Here is an 18,355-nt window from a genome sequence, read left to right as displayed (position 1 = left end):
TCTTTGTGACACTGGACACTACTCTATTTGCATTTTGGCAAAGAGCTTCTGAGTTTAGATCATAGATGGAATATGACAGTCCATGTTGTCTCTGAAGAGGACCTGAGAGAGCAGAGAGGGTTTGCTAAATTGTGCTCCACAACAGACTAAATTGGGCAGAGACAAGAGACAGGTACAGAGAAGCAGCAGGTAGAGGTGATTAACAGATTTCAAGTTAGCAAGAGAGTGTTCATCCACAGAAAGAAGGAAGATCAGGTCTGCCTAATAGCTGACATGCTGGGACTCACCGAGTGCGGGTTTCTGCTTCTGACTGCCACTCAGTTCATTCTGGGAATGCCGGGGAATAGTTTCATGGGTTGGTCAATGGTAGCAGCTGGTTCAAGAACAAGAGAACCTCTTTGTCTGACTTCATCATCACTAACCGGGGTATCTCCAGGATTGTTCTGCTGTGGATTCTCTTTTTTTTCTTTTGCGGTACGCGGGCCTCTCACTGTTGTGGCCTCTCCCGTTGCGGAGCACAGGCTCCGGACGCACAGGCTCAGCGGCCATGGCTCACGGGCCCAGCCGCTCCGCGGCATGTGGGATCTTCCCGGACTGCGGCACGAACCCGTGTCCCCTGCATCGGCAGGTGGACTCTCAACCACTGCGCCACCAGGGAAGCCCTCTGCTGTGGATTCTCTTGATTGATGGTGTTCTCTTCCAAACTCCACGATGAATAATTTGCAATCATGCAGACTAGTGATATTTTCTGGACATTTACAAACCATCTGAGCATTTGGCTTGCCACCTGTCTCAGTGTCTTCTAATGCCTGAAAGTCGCCAGTTTCTCCCATCCTACGTTCCTCTGGCTCAAGTGGAGAGTTTCCAGGTTGGTTGTATGGATGCTGTTGGTACCCTGCTCTTATCATGTAGCAGTGCCGTCTCTCTGATCCATGAATTTAAGATCTAGTCTGTTCTCAGTGGAATTGATGGAACAGGGAATGTGACTGAACCCTTTAGAAAGAAAAGAAATGAATATAAGCTGATCCATTTTCTTGGGACTCTGTGGGACCTCCCTCCCTTAATTGTATCTCTAGCTTCCTACTTTCTGCTCATCCTCTCCCTGGGGAGGCATATGCGGCAGATGCAGCAAAACTTTACTGGCTCCAGATATCCAAGTACTGAGGCCCAAAAGAGGGCCATCAAAATCATCCTTTCCTTCCTCTTTCTCTTCCTACTTTACTTTCTTTTCTTTTCAATTTTGACATCCAGTTATTTCTACCAGCAACTGAGGTGATTATGATGACTGGAGAAGTAATTAACAATGTTATATCCTGCTGGCCGCTCATATATTCTCATTTTGGGAAATAATAAGCTGAAGCAGATGTTCATGGAGACGCTTTGGTGTGAGCCTGGTCATCTGAAGCCTGGATCCAAGGAACCCGTTTTTCCATAGAGCATCTGCGGGCACAGGAGGGAGCCTAGGAGTCCTTAGACCTGGCTCAGGATTACAGGGCTCTTCCTTACCCTCCCTTGGCACCACTTCTGTCACATCAGTAGGAGAGACACTACTGCTTCATTCTGTCCCACTTGGGACACTTCTCATGGCCTCTCCTTGTATGGTTGTTTTGGAGAGGGTGAAATAGTCTTTGGAAAGTGTCAGTGTGGTAAAACACTCACTGTATAGACATGGAGTTGTATTTTAATAACTATCAGCTCAACATAATGAGCTGATTATTAACTTTAACTTAAAGTTTATACTGATAGCAATGTAGTGATCTACAGGGGAGAGAGTAAAAGCATTGCAGTCCCACAGACTTGGATTTGAATTCTGGTTCTGTCCATTTTCCAAGACTTTTTGGCCTTAGGTGAGTTACTTTAATTACCTCTCTTCCCCCTTTTAAAAATGCGGACTGTGATACTGACCTCATGGGGTTTTAGAGATTCATGAGACAATGTGTGCCATCATTTCAGCTCAGTGTATTGTGTCAGCATGCAGTAGGTGAAGCTGTTAGCGTAACAGACCATGAATTGTGTGGTAACAGCAATTCCCACAAGAGACCAGTTTCCACAAATCCACTGTGTAATGACAAGCAGTGGAATGAAAATCAAGACCCTTGGATACTAGGTTCTAATCCAGTCTGGTGGTTAAGTCATTTTACTTCAATTTCAGTCGTCCTTTGCATTCCTTTATCATTTTGCTAAAGTAGATTTTCAAGTCATTTTTAAGTTTTTAGACTGGGCAAAAATCCCAACAGTTTTTTGGTTGTTTAATTAACCAAGATGCATATCTGCTTTTAAAATTTCAGAGTTTTATAAAAAAAAAATATAAGCAGTTTTTATAAGTATAATCACTTTTATTTTAATAAAATTATGTAGGTATTGATTTCCTTCCTGTCACTGAACAGTGCTGACAAGTCAATGAGAATATTGTTGCTTGAGATCTCAAACTTGTAAACATATTTAGGACACATGGCAATTCTGAATCTGGATTTCTATCACTAATGGGGCTCTCAGGTATAAAGTTTTGGGGCTAAGAATGTGTACCAGACGGCCTGTGTTCAAATCCTGACCCTGCCCTTACAAACTGGGTGACCTTGGGGAAGTTTCTTAACCTCTCTCTATTTCACTTTCCTCATTTGTAAAATGGGAATGGTAACAGTATTTTCTTGATAGGTTGTTGAAAGGAATGAGTGAGTTAACACATGAAAACTGCTTAGAGTCCCACATGGAGTAAATAATCAATAAATACTGCTATTATTACTATTGTTGTTATTTTATGAAGGGGTTACATTCTGACATAGCATGAAAGATTACCACATTACTTGGCATTTTGTCATATGTAACCAAAAATGAATTCTCGGGTTGTTCTGATTTATATATTCATTTTCAAAATTATAGACATTTTCAAAATGTCTTTTGGTCTGTATTGTTTGCTTTCAAATTGATACATACCTCTCGGGGCTGCTAGGAGAATTCCTGATCCTGACATAACTTAAAATTCTCTTTCAAAAAGGTATCTGTTGAAACTTATAAGAATGATTTAATATTCATTCATAATTCACTAAAAAAGAAGGATTCTGAAACGAGTACTTCTGTAATTAATAAAAATATCTGCTTCTTTTCAGCACAGGGAAGTTTAACGGTGGAATAACCATGCTGTCTCAGTTGGTGTCTGCTTTGTTCACCCTAAAGCCTGCTCTGGGATTCATCCTCACCCACTCTGAACACTCGTTCCTACTTCCTGTCACTTTGACAGCTTCTCTACCTAGCCCTGACTTTCTGGTTCTTTAACCCTTACCTGAGTTCCTGATTCTGCCTTCTGCTTTGGGTGTGGGGATTTTCTTCTCTTTTAATTGAACATAACATTTTACTAGAGATTTTGGCTTGGTTGTTGTTTGTTTCCTGGTGCCTTTGGCTAACTTCTGAAGGACTCCTCCTCTGACTGAGGAATTTCTCCTGAGGCTCCATTAAATCCTACCCTGATCTAGCAGATTCAGATGTGGTGCAGTAAACTTGCTCAAGTTACCACTACTGTTCATTCCACTGGAGCCTGGAATATGGATGGAAAATGTAGAATTTCCTGATAAGGGAGCCTGTTGTGGTAGTCCAATTGGCTGAGTGCAGAGTTTCCTTCCCTGGAAGTAAATGAAATCAGATTCCTAGGTGTGGCATTCCCAACCCCTCTCCTGTTTCTGCTTTCAGAGAAATTTGGAGGTGACACATGGAAAAGCTCAGACTTTGTTATGCAACTTCATCAATATGTGGACTTCCCTTAATCCAGGTCTGGGGTGGGAGTGGGGATATGGGTCTGAGTAGTGGGTGGGTTGCCGAGGAAAGGAGTCTTGCTGCTGGAGGCACACTGAAGGGAAGTGTAGCTGTTTTGTGGAGGATATGGTCTTCTGAATCTATCAGGGAAAATACTTAATTTGCCAGCTCCTCACCAAGTCCCAGGCCATGGGGAAGAACTACCTAATGCCTCACTCCCATTTCTGAGAAACCCTGGAAGCGGCCATTTTGTTTGTTTGTTTTGCTTTCAATAAATTAACTTCAGTTGCTAAATCCCTTAAGACTCTTAAATCTAGTTGTTTCATGCACAAAGGACCAGAGCATGGCTTGGTTCCCACACTGTGACCAGGGTCAAAGTATGGGAATGAGAATTGTCCCCGCATTTGGAGTCCAGTTACATGCTGGAGCTTGTTCCTAAGCCGTGTCTGTGCCAAGTGCATCTGTTCTTCGGTGTATTGCGTGGGGCTTTAGCACAGGAATCAACAGCAACTTATGACAGTACCTCCTGAAACCTTCCAAGTTTCCACCAGGGCCCCCTATGTTCCATGTCTCGTGGAACTACTCGTTTTTGATACTCTCTGACCTCTTAGGCCAAGTTCATAGCTCCTCACAGTTAATGAGATTGAACCATAGTTTGGTCCCAGGAGGATTATGAATGGAAAACAAACAAACAAAACCAACCCCCCCCCAAATTACATTCCAGCATTTCTTAAACAGTTTCAGAGCTTACCAATGCTCTTTACCTTATACCAATACAATATCCCTGATATTTCCCAGCTGTTGACGAACAGGGCTATCTAGAGGATCTGCAAGTTGTGTTTGTGATTTTCTTGATTTGGGATAAGTGGAAAGGAAGGTCAATGTTATTTGTTCATAATCTGTGAGAAGTTCTGTTTTAAGAAAGCAAAAGTGACCTTATAAACTCCAAGTGCTGCTGCTGCTTGTGTATTATTTTCTGGTATTTCTACATTTTGCTGGACTAGAAAAATGTATAATGTAGTAGCTAAGAATGTTAGTTCTGGAATCACACATTTGGGTTCAAATCCTGACCCCACCACTTGTTAGATGCATGATCTTTGGCAAGTTACTAAACCTCCTTGGACTTCACAGTTTCCTTTGCTATAAAATAGGCATCCTTCATGGGATTGGTGTGAGGATTAAATGTATAGAAAGTGTTTTAGCAACTAAAGCATAGTAAATGCATAACAAATATTAGCTATTAGTAACCTGTCAAGGGTTGAGCTGGAAGTATGTACCTCTTGGAGTCCTACTCTTATGACACTGAATCCATGAAGTTTATTGTTGCTGGTGGTATAAGGGGACATGATATAAGGGAAAACCTATTTTCAGCCCCCAGGGGATGGTGGAAAGGAGAAGAGGGAGAAAGAAAAGGGATTGCAGGTAGGGTAGGTGAGAGTCCTGGTTTTCCTCCTCTTTGAGGACTGGCTGAAAGCTCCCCGTTTGCAGTCAGTAGGAGCAAAGCGCAGGCACAGACTCAGCCTTGAATGCTGGCAGGAGAGAAGCATGGCATGGGGAGGATGTCTCAGAGGTTTTTATTTTTAAATCTGTAGAAGATGAACATTTTTCTGAAGCTATTCTTTGCATTATCTCATTGGATTAAACTCTTCCCTCAACCACAGGTGGAGACTCAGGAGAAAAACTCTAATACTTTTAGACAAAATTAGGAACATTATTTTTTCTCGACATATCTTAGTTTGCAGAGTGAGTGAATTTTGTTGCCCACACTATAATTAAATTGTCCTTGTAACTTGGTGGAGCTCGCCCAATGACCAGAGAGATATTTCCAGGTTAACCCTGAAAAATATATTATCAGATGTTCATGAGTAGACTTTCTTGACATGTTCCGTCTAGCCTGGGTATCTGTCTGTTGCCAAATAGGGCACTCACAGCCACAGAGAGGGATGATTGCTGAAGCTTTCTTGGTTGCTCAGGTTTGTACCTTACTGCTCAGCTGGCAGATCTCTTTGAGAAAGGGAGGGGTTCTGGCTACCTGTCAGACGCTGCTGTGATATTTCAGGAATAAATAAATTCCTTACTCCGTTTTGATTCTGGATTATCCTGATCTACTTCGTTCATTCATACCACAGACATTTATTTAACACGCTCTCTGCACCAAACACTGTACTAGATCAGTTCTTATTCTCAACAACGTTGCATCTAGTGGGTAATAAAGACACAGAAATGAGTATTCCATGTCTACATGATTGAAACAGATGCCTCAGATATGATAAAGCAATCCTCTTACCACCAGAGGGTTCTGGCACAGGTGATCTTTTGCTGAGATCCACACTTCCTGCAGGTTGCTGTCAGCCAGTGATGGAGGCTGTGGAGTACTAAGGTAGGTCTGTTCTACTGAGACATGAGACTCTTCCAACAGGCAGTTTTGGCCCAAGGACTCTCCATCAGCTTGGGTGAACCTTTTTTGGAACTGTGTTGCAGTCTAGGGCTCTTCCTATCCAGTTCTTCTTCCTTCTCCCTCCCTTTTTATAGGTGTCAGACCTACATTGCTGTCTGAATACTCTATTCACCTTCCTTTGCTCCCTGCCACCTAAAATCTCTTGAATGCCTAATCCTATTTCAGCCTATGCTTCTTGTCTTTTAAAAAGATATGTTAAGTGTTATGTTTTCTCAAGTGCACTAGAATTTTGGAAATCATCCCAGATTCTTCCTTCTTCTTCAGCTTTGATATTCATTTGGTCACTAGATCCCTTTGGTTGTACTCTAAAAATTTTTCTCTCAAATGCCCCCCAGTCTCTTTTTCTGCTCTTTTCAACCCATCAGAGTGACTGCAGCAGGATTCTAACTAGTTTCCTGTTTCAATTTACATCCCCTTCCAGCAAAGCATTTCCACATTACTGGGATGTGGGCTTCATACAGTGAACATACAATCATGGCGCTCCTCTCTTAAAATCCTGCAGTGACTCTCCATTGCTTTGGATAAAGTCCAAATGCCTTAGCTTGGAATGAGAAGCCATTCATCACTTGGCCACTATTTTCCTATCTGGTTTCATCTTCCAATTCCTTACTTTTTCAAAAGAACCTTGAACTACTTTAGTTCCCAAATATCCATACTCTTCTAGCTGCTACTCTCTTGCATAAGCTGCTTTCTTTGCCTAGAATTCCCTTTCTCACTTACCAGCTTTGTTAAATCCTCTTATCCTTAAAGTCCTGTCTCCTCCAGGAAACTTTCTCTGGCTTTCTCAGATAAAGTTAAGGACTTATTCTGTGTGTTTTCCTAAAATGTTAGATCAAATTTCTGTAATGATTATTTATGTCCAAAATCTGTACCTATGGCGTAGATACTTCATGATCTGTCTCTTATTTATCTTTCCAGTTTTATCTGTTACCACTTCTTCCTCTCCTTGCATCCCCCCATTCTTCTGTTTTCTGAATTTACCACACTCTTTGTCACCTCTGAGTCTTCAGGTAGAGTTCTCCCCCTGTTCTAATATCCTTCTCCCTCCCACTGTAGCCTTTTGCTTGGATAACCCCTTTGCATCCTCAAGAGTTAATTTATATGTCTCCTTAATGAAGGCTTTTGTGAATGTCCAAGGTTGTGTTAAATGCCCTTCCTGAACACTCCCACTGTACCCTTTGTTTTTCCTTATTATAGCACCTAATACACTGATCTAATAGTCTATTTGTCTCTCCCACTATTCTGTGTGTTCTTTGAAGGCAGGTTGTGCTGTGGGTGATTCTTCTTTGTTTCCCCAGCACCTAACGTATAAGGGACTGGCTGATAATAACAATTGAATGAATGAATGAACCAATGAGGGGCGGCCTAGTGTACTGGAAAGAGCTCAGTCTCAGAAAGACGTTCCAACTTAACCACTGATTTTTTGTGACGCTTGGCAGTCACTTATTCTCTTTGATCTTAGTTTTCCTCACCTGTATGTAGAAATAACCAGATCTCCCTCCTAGAAATGTTTTGAAGATTAGCTGAGATTTGTGATGCCTGGTACACTGCTGGGAACATAATAAGCACTCAAAAAAGTCCAAGAAATAAAAGTTTTCTTCTTTCTTCCTCCTAAGCAATAGTGGTACTCTTTTGAAAACAATTCAAAGTTTGTAATTCCTATCGATCCGTGACTGATCTCATTATTTAAAACCTTCATCAAATAAACTAAGTCACCCTTTTGCTTTGACTGTTTGCCCTAAAACTTTCCCTACAGATCTGCCAGGTAGTGGAGTTTGGACTCACAGGTGCAGCACGCCCACAAGTGAGCCTTCTTGGCTTCCAGTAAGTAGTCAGACTTACAAGACTGTCTTAGGCCACTCTGGCAGCAGTGTACTCAGATGGGTATAGTTCAAGGATCCAGTTCACTAGCAGGGAAGTGTCAGACCTTCTTCTTTTGCAGAGCCCTTGCTGCCAGTTATACAGTTCAGGTGCAAGGAGAAGAGATCCACATTTGGGTAAGGGTGGAAGCTTCCCTAAAATAGAAGCCTCATGTCCCAAAGGATCCAATTTCTCTTGTAATAATTTCATAGACATAGCTCTCAGGGTTGAGCCAAAGGATACACACCTAAGAGTCATCCATCACACTCAAGGAAGCAGGAGGTCTCCGTAAGATATTTATATTTAACTGAAGGTCGAATTCTCATGCAGGGGGAGAAAGGATTTTGTTAACACTTTTTCCATAGTGACCCTTTTAGAAGTAACTTCAGATGGAGCCAGCTTACTCGTTCTCGCTAGCCAACATGATCACATCTTAATTATAGTACCTCCTGCTACCGAGAACCCAACAGCTTGGTATATCAACCTCTGAATTGGGTCTGTTACTGCCCAACACTGGGTTTCCCCCTCTTTTTTGGAACATTTAACACTTTTTCTTTTAATTGAGGTATAGTTGATTTACAATGTTATGTTAGTTACTGGTGTATAGGAAAGTGATTCAGATACATACATATATATATCCATATGTCAGCATACATATGTGGGTGTATATATATTCTTTTTCAGGTTTTTTTCCATTATAGTTTATTGCAAGATATTGAATATAGTTCCCTGTGCTATACAGTAGGTCCTTGTTGTTTATTTTATACATAGTAGTGTATATCTGATAATCCCAAACTCCTAATTTATCCCTCCCCTACCTTTCCCCTTTGGTAACCATAAGTTTGTTTCCTATGTCTGTGAGTCTGTTTCTGTTTTGTAAGTTCATTTGTATCGGTTTTTAGATTTCACATGTAAGTGATATCATATGATATTTATCTTTCTCTGTCTGACATTTCACTTAGTATGATAATCTCTAGTTTCATCCATGTTGCTGCAAAGGGCATTATTTCATTCTTTTTTTTATGGCTGAGTATTATTCCATTGTATATGTATACACCACGTCTTCTTTATCCATTTATCTGTTGATGGATGTTTAGGTTGCTTCCATGTCTTGGCTATTGTAAATAGTGCTGCTATGAACATTGGGGTACATGTATCTTTTTGAATTAGAGTTTTCTCCAGATATATGCCCAGGAGTGAGATTGCTGGATCATCTGGTAGCTCTATTTTTAGTTGTTTAAGGAACCTCCAGACTTTTTTCATAGTGGCAGCACAACTTACATTCCCACGAACGGTGTACAAGGGGTCCCTTTTCTCCACACCCTATCTAGCATTTGTTATTTGTAGACTTTTTGATGATGTCTCTTCTGACAGGTGTGAGGTGATAGCTCATTGTAGTTTTGATTTGCAGTCCTCTGATAATTGGCGATTTTGAGCATTTTCTCATGTGCCTATTAGCCATCTGTATGTCTTCTTTAGAGAGATGTCTATTTAGATCTTCTGCCCATTTTTTTATGGGGTTGTTTGTTTTTTTGATATTGAACTGTATGAGCTGTTTGTATATTTTGGAAATTAAGCCTTTGTCAGTCGCATTGTTTGCAAATATTTTCTCCCAGTCTGTAGGGTCTTTTCATTTTGTTTATGTTTCCCTTTGTTGTGCAAAAGCTTATGTTTGAAAAGTTCCATTTGTTTATTTTTGCTTTTATTTCTATTAATTTGGGAGACTGACCTAAGAAAACATTGCTATAATTTATGTCAGATAATGTTTTGCCTACGTTCTCTTCTAGGAGTTTTATGACATCACGTCTTATTTTTAAGTCTTTAAGCCCTTTTGAGTTTGTGTGTGTGTGTGTGTGTGTGTGTGTGTGTGTGTGTGTGTATGGTGTGAGGGAGTGTTTCATTGATTTACATGCAGCTGTCCAGCTTTCCCAACACCACTTACTGAAGAGACTGTCTCTTCTCCATTGTATATATTCTTGCCTCCTTTGTCGAAGCTTATTGACCATAGGTGTGTGGGTTTATTTCTGGACTCTCTGTTCTGTTCCATTGATCCATATGTCTGTTTTTGTGCCAGTACCATGATGGTTTGATTACCATAGCTTTGTAATATTGTCTAAAGTTTGGGAGGGTTATGCCTCCAGCTTTGTTCTTTTTTCTCAGGATTGCTTTGGCAATTCTGGGTGTTTTGTGTTTCCGTATAAATTTTAGTATTATTTGTTCTAGTTCTATGAAAAATGTCTTGGGTAATTTGATAGTGATTGCATTAAATCTGTAGATTGCTTTGGGTAGTATGGCCACTTAAGCAATATTAATTCTTCCAATCCAAGAGCCTGGGATATCTTTCCATTTCTTTGAATCACCTTCAGTTTCCTTTATCAGTGTTTTATAGTTCTCAGCGTATGTCTTTCATCTCCTTGGTCAGGTTTATTCCTAAGTATTTTTTTAATGTGATTTTAAAAGGGATTTTTTTTTTACTTTCCCTTTCTGATATTTCATTATTGGTGTAAAGAAATGCAACCAATTTCTGTATATTAATCTTGTATCCTGCTCTCTTGCTGAATTTGTTTATCAATTCTAATAGTTTTTGTGTGGAGTCCTTAGGGTTTTCTATATGTAGTATCATGTCATCTACATATAATGACAATTTTACCTCTTCCCTTCCAATTTGGGTACCATTTATTTCTTTTTCTTGTCTGATTACTGTGGCTAGGACTTCCAGTACTATGTTGAACAGAAGTGGTGAGACTAGGCATCCTTTTCTTTTCCAGATTTTAGTGGGAAGGCTTTCAGCTTTTCACCTTTGAGTATTATGTTGGTTATGTATTTGCTATAAATAGCAAATACCACTTTGGTAAGCGTTTTTATCATGAATGGATGTTGAATTTTATCAAATGCTTTTTCTGTGTCTATTGAGATGGTCATGTGGTTTTTGTCTTTTCTTTTGTTGATGTGGTATATCACAATAATTGATTTGTGTATGTTGAACCATCCTTGTGACCCTGGGATGAATCCAACTTCATCATGTTTTTATGTGGTGTTGGGTTCGGTTTGCTAATATTTTGTTGAGAACTTTTTCATCTATATTCATCAAAGATATTAACGTGTAATTTTCTTTTATGGCAGTGTCTTTGTCTGGTTTTGGTATCAGGGTGATGGTGGCTTCATAGAATGACTTTGGGACTGTTCCCTCCTCTTCAGTCTTTTGGAAGAGTTTGAGAAGGATTGGCATAAGTTCTTCTTTGTAAGTTTTTTAGAATTCCGCAGTGAAGCCATCTGGTCTTGGACTTTTGTTTGCTGGGAGATTTTTTTTTTTTTATTACAGATTTCTATTTCACTTCTAGTGATCAGTCTGTTCAAATTATCTATTTCTTCTTAATTCAGTTTTGGTGGGCTCTGTGTTTCTAGAAGCTTGTCCATTTCTTCTAGGTTGTCCAATTTGTTGGCATATAATTAATTGTTCATAGTATTCTCTTACGGTTTTTTTGTATTTCTGCAGTGTCAGTTATTCTTCCTCTTTCATTTCTTATTTTGTTTGAGTCCACTGTCTTTTCTTCTTGGAAAGCCTGCCCAGAGCTTTCTCAATTTTGCTTATCCTTTCAAAAAATAAGCTCTTGGTTTAATTGTTTCTTTTCCTATTTTTTAAAATCTGTATTTTATTTATTTCCTCTCTGATCTTTATTATTATTCCTTCTGCTGACTTTAGGTTTTGTCTGTTCTTCTTTTTCTAATTCTTTTAGGTGGTAGTTTAGGTTATTTGAGATTTTTTTCTTGTTTTTTGAGAAAGGCCTGTATTGCTGTGAACTTCCCTCTTAGGACTGCTGTTGCTGCATCCCATAGATTTTATATGGTTGTATTTTCATTGTTATTTGTCTCAGGTATTTTTTTTTAACATCTTTATTGGAGTATAATTGCTTTACAATGGTGTGTTAGTTTCTGCTTTATAACAAAGTGAATCAGCTATACATATACATATATCCCCATATCTCCTCCCTCTTGCGTCTCCCTCCCACCCTCCCTATCCCACCCCTCTAGGTGGTCACAAAGCACCGAGCTGATCTCCCTGTGCTATGCGGCTGCTTCCCACTATCTATTTTATGTTTGGTAGTGTATATATGTCCATGCCACTCTCTCACTTTGTCCCAGCTTCCCCTTCCCCCTCCCCGTGTCCTCAAGTCCATTCTCTAGTAGGTCTGCATCTTTATTTCTGTCTTGCCCCTAGGTTCTTCATGACCTTTTTTTTAGATTCCATATATATGTGTTAGCATACAGTATTTGTTTTTCTCTTTCTGACTTACTTCACACTGTATGACAGACTCTAGGTCCATCCACCTCACTACAAATAACTCAATTTCGTTTCTTTTTATGGCTGAGTAATATTCCATTGTATATATGTGCCACATCTTCTTTATCCATTCATCTGTCGATGGACACGTAGGTTGCTTCTATGTCCTGGCTATTGTAAATAGAGTTGCAATGAACATTGTGGTACATGACTCTTTTTGAATTATGGTTTTCTCAGGGTATATGCCCAGTAGTGGGATTGCTGCATCGTATGGTAGTTCTATTTTTAGTTTTTTTTTTTTACATCTTTATTGGAGTATAATTGCTTTACTATGGTGTATTAGTTTCTGCTTTATAACAAAGTGAATCAGTTATACATATACATATGTTCCCATATCTCTTCCCTCTTGCATCTCCCTCCCTACCACCCTCCCTATCCCACCCCTCTAGGTGGTCAGAAAGCACCGAGCTGATCTCCCTGTGCTATGTGGCTGCTTCCCACTAGCTAGCTGTTTTATGTTTGGTAGTGTATATATGTCCATGCCACTCTCTCACTTTGTCACAGCTTACCCTTCCCCCTCCCCATATCCTCAAGTCCATTCTCTAGTAGGTCTGTGTCTTTTTTCCCATCTTACCCCTATGTTCTTCATAACTTACTTCACTCTGTATGATAGACTCTAGGTCCATCCACCTCACTACAAATAACTCAATTTCATTTCTTTTTATAGCTGAGTAATATTCCCTTGTATATATGTGCCACATCTTCTTTATCCATTCATCTGATGATGGACACTTAGGTTGCTTCCATCTCCTGGCTATTGTAAATGGAGCTGCAATGAACATTTTGGTACATGACTCTTTTTGAATTATGGTTTTTCTCAGGGTATATGCCCAGTAGTGGGATTGCTAGGTCATATGGTAGTTCTATTTGTAGTTTTTTAAGGAACCTCCATACTGTTCTCCATAGTGGCTGTATCAATTTACATTCCCACCAGCAGTGCAAGAGTGTTCCTTTTTCTCCACACCCTCTCCAGCATTTATTGTTTCTAGATTTTTTGATGATGGCCATTCTGACCGGTGTGAGATGATATCTCATTGTAGTTTTGATTTGCATTTCTCTAATGATTAATGATGTTGAGCATTCTTTCATATGTTTGTTGACAATCTGTATATCTTCTTTGGAGAAATGTCTATTTAGGTCTTCTGCCCATTTTTGGATTGCGTTGTTTGTTTTTTTGATATTGAGCTGCATGAGCTGCTTGTAAATTGTGGAGATTAATCCTTTGTCAGTTGCTTCATTTGCAAATATTTTCTCCCATTCTGAGGGTTGTCTTTTGGTCTTGTTTATGGTTCCCTTTGCTGTGCAAAAGCTTTTAAGTTTCATTAGGTCCCATTTGTTTATTTTTATTTTCATTTCTCTAGGAGGTGGGGCAAAAGGGATCTTGCTGTGATTTATGTCATAGAGTGTTCTGCCTATGTTTTCCTCTAAGAGTTTTATACTAAGTCCAGCTTATTCTCAAGGGAAGGGGCATTAAGCCATGCTTCCTAGAGGGTGTCCCAAATCTTGTCTTCTTATTTCTCGTCCCAAATTTTCATACTTACGGAAGCAGAGAAAATAGCTCCTGCTTTCTTATCTGCCAAGTCCCCTCACTACCATTTACTTTTTCTACCCCAGCAATGCTGCTGCTGCTTATACTCTTATCGTGATCCTTGCTGCATGCAGGCCATGGAGGGTGGAGTTTGGCACTTCATCCTCCCTGCAAATACCTGAATCCAGTACCCAAGAGGTGGTGCTGACCCAGTGAGCGAGAACTCCACCTCTTCATAAAGTGGTGGGGAAGAAGCTGGAAAGACGATGAATATGTGTACATTTATAGCTTTTGTTCCTATTACACGTGCCAATTAATAACATGCTTAATTTTCTCAATTTCTGAATTTTTAGACACATGCTGTACATTAAGAGAAGAATTAATTTGCTCAGGTTAGCAGTTGCTACAGAAGAGTTGCCTTCTAGATGCCATCTAGTGGCAATGTAGGCACAATTTGGGGCGGCATTGGAAAAGTCTATGTCCAGGAATACAAAACGTTTGAGTCCCTGAGCTATGTCAGATGTAGAATAGGAGATGGAGCTGTACTTGGTCTGGCAACTTGTGGGGGGAAGGCATTTTTTTGGATGAAAGTGGCAGACCTTAGTCTTTGAAACCAAAGTCCCTTAGCTGCTGCTTCCTCCTTCATGTGGCTTCTATGCCTTGGCTAGCCTCTCTGCCATCATCTCCAGCTCTTCCCCCTCTGAGCCCACCACTGGCTCATCCCTGAGACACTGATGGCTACCCGTCCCTTTGTTCTGTCATAATGGTCACGAGGAATCAGACCTGTTGAAGGTGTCCACGACATGGGAGAAATATCTAGTCAGCCCTTACTCTAGAGAATTGCCAACAGTAAAATTAACTTCCTGTAAAATTGTCAAGTTAATTAAATTTTTGTTCTCAATTCTTCTTCTCATTTCTTCTTTAATTTTGAAATAAAATGAGAGAGTAACATGCAAAATAGAATAGAAACCAGAGCTATTGCTCTCTAAGCAATGCAAAGTGCTTATTTTAATAAACTCCAGAAGTCAAAACTGAGTTCTCATGTTTTGCATGGAAAGGATCACATTTTTCTAAATTATTGCAGGTAATCCAGTTATCTTTGCCAGTAGAGACTGTGTATCCCCTGATGAGATGAAGTAGAAAATAGGTATAATTTTGAAATAATGTGTGTTAAGAAAAAGATGAACCTGTGCGTTAATTGCTAGATATTTTTTAGACAAACATTATTCTTATTAGAATTAACTAATTATCTCAGTTCTCTACGTGGTTTAGCCTTTCTTAACACCACTTGTAAAGCAGCCTGTCAAGAAACCATCTTTATATTTCTAGTGATTTTTTTTTCTTTGAGCCAAGACCAGGCTTTCTGGATACACGTCAGTTGGCTGCCATGCTTTGCATGAAGTTCCACTGCCCAGGACCTCAAGTGCGGCAGGGTGGGAGAGAAGGGCAGTTTTGTTTGCCATCCAAAAGTCACCGTAGAAGCCTTGCTCTTGGAGAGGTTCATGCCTCATCCAAGTTTTCTGGCCAGTGGCAGTTATGGCTTTCCCCTCTGCCTCTCCACAGCTGCAGGCAGAGTTCTCAGGCTCCAGGCCCTCAGCTGGGTGGGGTGGTGCACAATGTGTGCACCCTGGAAGCAGGGCCTGCTCCCTGCTGTGTTCCTGTGCCTCCTCCACTGCCTGGCACCTGATAAGCGCTCTGCACATCTTACCTAATGAATAGAAATCCGGTCCCACAAGCTATTATATTACTAGTAGAACAGCTGAGGCCCAGAGAGGGTGCTGGCTTGATTGCAGCTTCATAGAGTGCCCAAGGCAGCGTGGGCACCTGGCACAGAACCTTTTTACTACACCCGTGCTGCCTTCCTAAGAAGCCTGGCCTTTCTCCTTCTTTCCAATCTAATTCCACTTTCTTCTCATTTCCTCATAGTTATTTCTAGCCTGTTTTGAACACTGTACTGGTTTTCTATTTTTTGTTAAGCAAGACAAATTTAGCAGCTTAAAACAACATCTATTTATTATGTCACAGTTTCTGTGGATCAAGACTCCTGGCACAGCCTAAGTGGGTCCTCTGTGCAGCGTCTCACAGGCTGCAGTTAAGATGTTGGCTGGGCTGTGTTCCTTCTGGGGCTGTGTTCCTTCTGGAGCTGTGTTCTTTCTGGAGCTTGCCAAGCTTACTGGTTGTTGGCAGGATTCAGTTCTTTGCATTTGTAGGACGAAGTCCTGTTTTCTTGCTGGCTGTCAGGTGGTGGGATTCGGGGGTGGGGTGGGGTCAATCTAAGCATCTAGAGGCTTCCCACAGTTTCTCACCATGTGACTCTCTCACAACGTGGCAGCTGGATTCTTTAAAGCCAGCAGGAGGGCCCAGTTCCTCCTCCAAGACATTAGCTGATTAAATCAGGCCAACACGGGATAGTCTACTTTTTGATTAACTCAAACTTGACTGATTAGGGACCTTAACTACATCTGCAAAAGCCCTTCATCTTTGCCATGTAATATAACCTAATCACAGGAGTGACATTCCATGTTATTCACAGTCCCACCCCTGCTCAAGGATTATTCAGGGTATGTACACCAAAGGGTGGGAACCTTGGGCGCCATCTTAGAATTCAGCCTGCCATAAACACATTTGCATTTGGCTGGTCCCAAGGAAGGTGGAATCTGAACAGTAAATGAAGCACTTTTCCTATATTTCTTGATTACTCTGCTAGTCTTTTTTCACTTCTTTGAGCTCATCTCCTTCCTCTAAGACCTTGATGTGACATATATGTTAAGTCAAGTGTGTGTGGATAATTGATCATAAAGGGCAGATGATCTCAAAGATCCTGATTAACAGTAATGGCTCCTTTACCTGACCTCCTATATTTTTTATTATTTGGCACTTAAAATATGTTTTGGTTCTCTGATTGTTTTCTTTCCTCAAACTTCCCCTACTTCTCTCTTGAATAATGAAATATATTTTTAATTTCTGACTTTATTCGGCTTTCACGCCTATATGTTCAAAGTTCTTTTTATGAAAATAAATTTTCTTTTTTATATGAATGAGCTCACATCTGGCACTGTATAGAACCTAAGACTGTTTTGGTGTTATGTGTTGGTATCTAGATGTTAGCCCATGACCCTTGAGAAGGAGAGTTGATGTTTCTGATACGTTTCAAATCTCTAGTCTCAGGGTTTGTTCAGGGTTCATTCATGTGGATGCAAATATAGAGGGGTTTATAACTTCTAAACTCTCTGTTCCTGGTCACAGCTGTTCAGTCTGTGCTTGAGGACAGGTTACAGAAGGGTAAGACCAAATCCAGATTTTGTGATATGAAAATTTACTGTGAGTGTTGTATCCTCTTCAGGGAGTCTGTAGTTTAGCCAGGAGCCGTACGCATTCATCGGCACTGAAGCAGAGCACCTCCTGAGATGGCAGTGAGGGACTTCCCCAGCCGTGCTGACTGCTGTCCTAGGACTGTTAATGCTGGTAGCAGTGGCTGAATTTCTCATTGGCCTGGTTGGAAATGGAGTCCTCGTGGTCTGGAGTTTTGGAGAACGGCTCAGAAAATTCAAGGGGTCCTCATATAACCTCATTGTCCTGGGCCTGGCTGTCTGTTGATTTCTTCTGCAGTGGTTGATTATGGTGGACTTAAGTCTGTTTCCACTTTTCCAGAGCAGCCATTGGCTTCGCTATCTCAATGTCTTCTGGGTCTTAGTAAGCCAGACCAGCCTGTGGTTTGCCACTTTTCTCAGTGTCTTCTACTGCAGGAAGATCATGACCTTTGAACACCCTGTCTACTTGTGGCTGAAGCAGAGGGCCTGTTGTCTGAGTCACTGTTGCCTTCTGGTGTACTTCATGATCAGTTTGTTACTTATAGTCCAGGGTAGCTTAGAGTTCTCCAATCTTTCCCAAGGAAACAGCAGCATTTTATACCCCCCTTCAAACTGGCACTGTCTGTATATATTATGGCTCAATACAGGAAGTATAATGCCCTTCATGGTGTTGCTTATTTCCTCTGGGATGCAGATTGTCTCTTTGTGTAGACACCGCAGGAAGATGAATGTCCATACAGTCGGCAGGAGAGATGCTTAGGCCAAGGCTCACATCACTGTCCTGAAGTCCGTGGGCTGTTTCCTTATACTTTACATAGTTTACATCCTGGCCAGCCCCTTCTCCATCACCTCCAGGCCTTTTCCTGCTGATCTTAACCGCTCTCTTCATCTCTGAGACACTCATGGCTGCCTACGCTTCTCTTCATTCTGTCATATTGATCATGGGGAATCCCAGGATGAAGCAGACTTGTCAGAGAATCCTGTGGAAGACAGTGTACACTTGGAGAGAAAGGAGTGGTAAGGAGACTGTTTTGAGACACTTTTTTGATAGCTCTCCAAAAGGGGGCTGACTTTTACATATTTAAAATTTTTCCTTCTTTTTAAAAAAA

The 18,355-nt window shown here is 40.7% G+C and overlaps 2 protein-coding genes across 2 annotated transcripts; both read left to right on the top strand.

The window, feature by feature from the left end:
* Positions 1–273: 273 nt before the first annotated feature.
* On the top strand, positions 274–1,435 carry TAS2R3 (taste 2 receptor member 3). The gene is given in 4 exon segments (XM_060157559.1): positions 274–352; positions 355–451; positions 662–885; positions 888–1,435. Coding segments are annotated over 4 exon segments (948 nt in total).
* Positions 1,436–1,934: 499 nt separating this feature from the next.
* TAS2R5 (taste 2 receptor member 5) lies at positions 1,935–18,316 on the top strand. Its single transcript, XM_060157558.1, is given in 4 exon segments — positions 1,935–1,977; positions 17,182–17,256; positions 17,366–18,117; positions 18,119–18,316. Coding segments are annotated over 4 exon segments (1,068 nt in total).
* The last annotated feature ends 39 nt before the right edge of the window (positions 18,317–18,355 follow it).

This window comes from Lagenorhynchus albirostris, chromosome 8, assembly GCF_949774975.1.
Source record: "Lagenorhynchus albirostris chromosome 8, mLagAlb1.1, whole genome shotgun sequence".
NCBI classification, from domain to species: domain Eukaryota; kingdom Metazoa; phylum Chordata; class Mammalia; order Artiodactyla; family Delphinidae; genus Lagenorhynchus; species Lagenorhynchus albirostris.
Note: the sequence above shows the minus strand (reverse complement) of the source record. Positions and strands in the feature narration are given on the sequence as shown.